The sequence below is a fragment of the Chiloscyllium plagiosum genome, chromosome 37 (genome assembly GCF_004010195.1).
Source record: "Chiloscyllium plagiosum isolate BGI_BamShark_2017 chromosome 37, ASM401019v2, whole genome shotgun sequence".
Lineage (NCBI taxonomy): Eukaryota > Metazoa > Chordata > Chondrichthyes > Orectolobiformes > Hemiscylliidae > Chiloscyllium > Chiloscyllium plagiosum.
Window position 1 is genome coordinate 17,703,538 of NC_057746.1, and position 6,177 is coordinate 17,709,714.

Genomic DNA, 6,177 nt, shown 5'->3' on the forward strand with positions numbered 1-6,177 from the left:
AAAAATTCAGCAGAATCATGACTCGATGTTATTCTGTATTGCCCACTCCATTCACACAGAGAGAGAAAGAATCCTATGAAGTTTCCCTTTGAATCATATTAATTATTAACACTGCATCAATTATACTCCCCCCTCAAAAGTTGCAGAGTGTGTAATTGAATAATAATTAGAACATAGTAAAACAAGATATATTTAATACATCCTTTCAGGTGGGGAAATGGAAGAGACTGAACTCAAAAACATCAAGATTGTTTCCTCACCATACGTAATTGATTTATCAAGAACAAGCAACTACTTTATACCACGGTTTCCATTCTATGTGCTGGTAAGTATGGACATGGTGGCATGAAACTGCTCAGAACTGGCCTTGTACAATGGAACTCTTTATTCACATCTGCAATTCTTAGGCAATAATGTAATCAAAATAACAGGTAGAAACCAAACATGTGGAAACCTGCCACAACTAAAATCAACATGGATCATATCTCTATGTGTAATGCACAGTTCATGACAATTTGAATGTTACGTGCATAACATATAATGTACCATAAAATTATTATTTGCTATTCACCGACTGCAAATAGTTTGTCAATTTACTTTTAGGCATTAAATTAAACATGAATATCATGAGTAGAGCAAGGATGGGCTTTCACCACCTTTTTATACATTATTAGAGAACAAAGGAGCACATTTATTACGGGCCTATTCTGATTAAACACAATTAGACTTGAAAGGAGATAGTATTTTGACTGTCAAGTGTGCAGGTAGTGGATGTTCATGACTGTTAATGGGAAGAACAAAGTCTGGCATGACCTAGGGAAGGAGACAAATCAACCAAATTGGCAATCGGTCAGTGTTATTCCTCTCTCTGGACCTGCGTACTCGAGTTGAAAATACATTTCCAGCAATTACGCCTGGCCGAGACAAGGATTGGCACCAGTTTTCAGTTTTTGTATGTTTCCAGCAGATGTCACAGCAGGTGTCTCAAAGTTTAGCTCCTCCAGATGCCGCACTCAGCATTTTATCAGTAACTTGCACAATTGATGGAGGTCAAGAGTGTGGTGCTGGAAAAGCACAGCAGGTCAGGCAGCGTCTGAGGAGCAGGACAATCAACGTTTCAGGCATAAGCCCATCATCAGAATTAATATGAAGGGCTTGTGCCCGAAATAACGATTCTCCTTCTCCTCGGATGCTGCCTGACCTGCTGTGCTTTTCCAGCACCACACGTTCGACTCCGATCTCCAGCATCTGCAGTCCTCACTTTCTCCCACAGTTGATGCGGGCCCCGTTCCAGGGTGTGACAGCAACTTAATGGAACATCAGGAGAGGGAAATAAATCAAGCTGGGTCAGTAGTCAGTGAAGACAAATTCCTAAATCAGTTACTGAGCAGCTGAGTGATGCTGTCCTGGTGGTTGTTTCATTGTTGCAGGCCAAGGTTACATATCCTGATGGATCTCCTGCCTCGGGTGTTCCTGTTAAGCTGGAAGGAGAAACATCAAGTATTACAATGGAAAACGGCCAGATCGAGTTTATCAAACAAAGCCTAAGTTACAATGCAGATTCTTTTAACATTAAGGTGAGAGTGAATGTCTCTACTTTATCCTCACAATGTTTGCATTCATTCAGTGAAATGTGTCACTGTGTGGTGGGAAAACGTATTCCGAATGAACCTGCCACCAACAAAAATGTTCAGGCTGGCATTTCCAAAGAATACTTAGCTCTTCATCATAGATCGGCAATGTGGCTTATTTGCATCAAAAACGGAGTTATGGTGAAACTTATAACTTTGTTGTCAAATTGTTTCTCCACAGGTGGGAAAAGTTAATTCACTTAGCTAGATGGCGAGTAGATAGTTCAGGATCTTCACAGTACTCCCTTCGAATGGCACACAGTCCGCTATCAATGCTATCACCCACCCCCTTTTACCTCACCTTGCCAAATATAAGTTACTTTATTATTATTCTCTTCTCACTTAGCTGTCCACGCAGTGGTAAGATGAGATTCACGTCTGCTATTCAACATTACATCTTGAAACCACTATCCAGAACATTGGATAAACTCAGTGCTTTCATTCTCGTGTTATTCCCATGGTAAACCTTTTGTACCATCTCTGTCCCTGCCCCAAGCTAGCTGCCTTTACAACCTCTAAAGGACTGGAAGGCTGTCACTGCCACCAACACCAGCAACTGTCAGCAGCTAAACATGCCTCACGCCCTCCAGTCAATGCCACATCTGGGCAATTTTGCCCCGGTGTATCAAGCGCTAGCCATTCTTTCCCTTAAAAGTAAAGAGTCATAGAGCTACACAACACAGAAACAGACACTCTGTCCAATACACAGATGTCCTAAACTGATCCAGTCCCAATTGGCAGCATTTGGCTCATATCCCTCTAAACCCTTCCTATTCATCTACCCATCCAGATGTCTTTTAAATGTTGTAATTGTACCAGCCTCCACCACTTCCTCTAGCAGCTCATTCCATACATGTACCACCCCCTGCGTGAAAAGTTACCCCTCAGGTTTTTTTAAAATATTTCCCCTCTCACCTTAAACCTCTGCCCTCTAGTCTTGTACTCCGTGACCCTGCCTTAAAGACCTTGGCTATTGACCCTATCCGTGCTCGTCATGACTTTATAAACATCTATAAGGCCACCCCTAAGCCGTCAATGCCCCAAGGAAAAGCTTGTTCTAACTTATTCAGCCACGAGATTAATTTAGGAAATCTGGTCAGCATGGCTGAGTTGGACCGAAGAATCTGTTTCTGTACTGTTAATCTCTATGACCCTATGAATTTCTCTGTAGCTCAAACCCTTCAATGCTGGCAGCATCCTTATAAATCTTTTCTGAATCCTTTGAAACTTAACACCTCCTTTTCTATAGCAAGGAGACCAGAACTGAATGCAACATTCTAAAAGTGGCTGCACCAATGTCTACTAGAGCTGCAATATGACCTCCCAACACCTATACTCAATGCACTGACTGATGAAGGCATGTGTGCGAAATGCTTCCTTCACTACCCTGTCTACCTATGACTCCACTTTCAAGGAACTATGAACCTGCACTCTTGGGTCTCTTTGTTCAGCATTACACCCCAGGGCCTTACCATTAATTGCACCAGTCCTGCCTTGGTTTGCCTTACCAAACTGTAACACCTCACATTTATATAAATTAAACTCCACTTGCTACTTCTTGGCCTGTTAATCCATTTGATCAAGGTCCCATTGTACTCTGAGATTACTTTCTTCAAGGTCCACTACACCACCTATTTTGTTACTTGTTAAAAAGTATTGGATTAGTGATTGAGATTAGAAAAGTGCACTTTAGAGAAGATTAATTCATAACATTAATTCCAGAGATGGAAGACCTGTTTTGTAAGGAGAGATTGAGAAGTTTAAATCTATACTCACTGCCGTTTAGAAGAATGAGAACAAAACCAGTTGAGGTGCACAAGATGCTAAAGGGAGTCAGCAAAGCATTTGGATGTTTTCCCTTGTGGGCCTATCTGAAATGAAACGTCAGTGTTTCAGGTGAAGGAATGGCAGATTTAAAAGAGAATTGAGGAGAAATTGTGACTGCACAACCTCAGAATGTGGTGGATCCTGGGACATTCAGTACGTTTGAGGAGGAGATAGATTTGAAATTAGTAATGTGCTGAAAAGTTATGGAGAGCAGGGTGGAGAGTGGAATTGAGACTGAGATGAGATCAGCCGTGGTCATAATGAATGGTGGGGTAGGTTTGAAGGGCTGAATTGCCTACTCCAGTTCCGAATTCCTGAGTTCAGGTCTGAACTGGACATGTTTAGAAAGGCTCTATCTCTTTCAGATCAGTTCATGTCACCTTAAGGTGCCTCACCAAAGTTAAGTTTGGAGTTTATAATCGCATTTCTGACTTGTTCATGGGAGGGAATGTATTGAGGAGTAGGACAGTTTTTATTTTCTGAATGCTAATTGCTTTTGAGATGATGTGAGCGACTGAATACTGTGAATGATGTGAACAAGACATACCCACTTGCGGTTAGAAAAGGACTTCGAGAATTTTGACCCTGATTTTCACAGTAAAAGAGCAGATGTTACATGGTGAGGTCATTGCAAGAGAGAGAGAAAGAAAGAACCTGACACTGCCTTTGCTGTTTGAATTCATGGATCGCTGGAACATCGGAGTGCATCTGGGAAAATTAACAAACAGTGAAATTCACAATTGATCTTGTAGCAAGTGTTGGGCGAGGTTCACAGCGCAGAAGCAGATAGGTTTATTGTTATTTTAAGTGTGACCTACAGAAAGTCTGCAGTAGTGAGTTGAGTAGAGTGGGTTATTTCTTGATTATATGTTTTTGGAGTTATGTCTCGTGATTAAACTTAAAATATAAGCCATAACTATTAATTTAACCTGGGGCAGTGTTTGTAGAGGAATAAGACGATGTTATTTTCTGGGTCTGTAGATTGTGAAGAAGCAAAAATGCCCTTTAGTAGAGTGAAATGTGTTTCTTGTCAGATGTGGGAGTTTAAAGAGAGTTTAAGGGTTACTGTGGGTTATATCTGCCGTAAATGCTGTTGGATATGGATCTTATCAGATCGAATGGATCGGTTGGAGAGACAGAGGCGATGAGGAATTTGCAACAGCAACAGTATGTGATGGATGTCAGTTATAGGAAGGGAGGAAAATTTCAGATACAGTCACAGAGATGGGTTAACTCCAGGAAGGGTAAGAGAGGTAGGCAGCTAATGCAGGAGTCCATTTGTGGCTATACCCATTTCAAATAGGTATGCTGTTTTGGAAAATGTAGGGGGGGATAGATTCTCAGGGGAACGTACCTCGAGCAGCCAAGTTTCTGGTATTGAGACTGGCTCTACTGCAACGAGGAGTACGTTGGGTTCCAAGAGATCAATTGTGTTAGGGGATTCTGTAGTCCGAGGTACTGATAGACGTTTCTGTGGCCAGCAGCGATAAAGCAGAATGGCATGTTGCTTCCCTGGTGCCAGGATCAAGGATGCCTCAGAGAGAGTGCAGAATGTTCTCACGGGGGAGAGGGGCCAGCAAGAGGTCATTATCAACATTGGAACCAACTACATAGGAAGGGAAAAAAATGAGAGTCTAAAGGGAGATTACAGAGAGCTAAGCAGTCGTTTTAAAAGGAGGTCCTCGAGAGTAGTAATATCTGGATTACTCTCGGTGCTACTAGCTAATGAGGGCAAGAATAGGAGGATAGAGCAGAAGAATGCATGGCTGAGGAGCTGGTGTATGGGAGAAGGATTCACATTTTTGGATCAGTGGATCTCTTTCAGGGTAGAAGTGACCTGAACAAGAAGGACGGATTGCACTTAAATTGGAAGGGGACTAATATGCTGGCAGGGAAGTTTGCTGGAGCTGCTGGGGAGGATTTAAACTAGTAAGGTGGGAGGGTGGTGTGGGACCCGGGGGATAGTGAGGAAAGAGATCAATCTGAGACTGGTACAGTTGAGAACAGAAGTGAGTCAACAGTCAGGGCAGGCAGGGACAAGGTAGGACTAATAAATTAAACTGCATATATTTCAATGCAAGGGGCCTAACAGGGAAGGTAGATGAACTCAGGACATGGTTAGGAACATGGGACTGGGATATCATAACAATTATAGAAACATGGCTCAGGGATGGGCAGGACTGACAGCTTGATGTTCCAGGATATAAATGCTACAGGAAAGAAAGAAAGAGAGGAAGGAGAGGAGGGGGAGTGGTGTCTTTGATAAGGGATAGCATTACAGCTGTACTGAGGGAAGATATTGCTAGAAATATATCCAGGGAAGTTATTTGGGTGGAACTGAGAAATAAGAAAGGGAGGATCACCTTATTGGGATTATATTATAGACCTTCTAATAGTCAGGAATTGAGAAACAAATTTGTAAGGAGATCTCAGTTATCTGTAAAAATAATAGGGTGATTATGGTAGGGGATGTTAACTTTCCAAACATATACTGGGACTGCCGTAGTGTTAAGGGTTTAGACAGAGGGGAATTTTTTAAGGGTGTACAAGGAAAAATTTTCTGATTCAGTATGTGGATGTACCGACTAGAGAAAGTGCAAAACTAGACCTACTGTTGGGAAATAAGGCAGGGCAGATGACTGAGGTGTCAATGGGGGAGCACTTTGGGGCCAGCGACCATAATTCCATTAGATTAAAATAGTGATGGAAAGGATAGACC

At 42.1% G+C, this 6,177-nt stretch overlaps 1 protein-coding gene across 2 annotated transcripts in view; it reads left to right on the forward strand.

Moving 5' to 3' along the window:
* The window catches only part of LOC122541325 (complement C4-A-like), a 155,384-nt gene that overhangs the window by 24,798 nt on the left and 124,409 nt on the right, over positions 1-6,177 (forward strand). For both annotated transcript variants that reach the window (XM_043677991.1, XM_043677992.1), the window contains exons 10-11: positions 210-325; positions 1,431-1,577. In XM_043677991.1, coding sequence (XP_043533926.1) covers positions 210-325; positions 1,431-1,577 — 263 coding nt within the window. The remainder of the gene's footprint in view (positions 1-209; positions 326-1,430; positions 1,578-6,177) is intronic.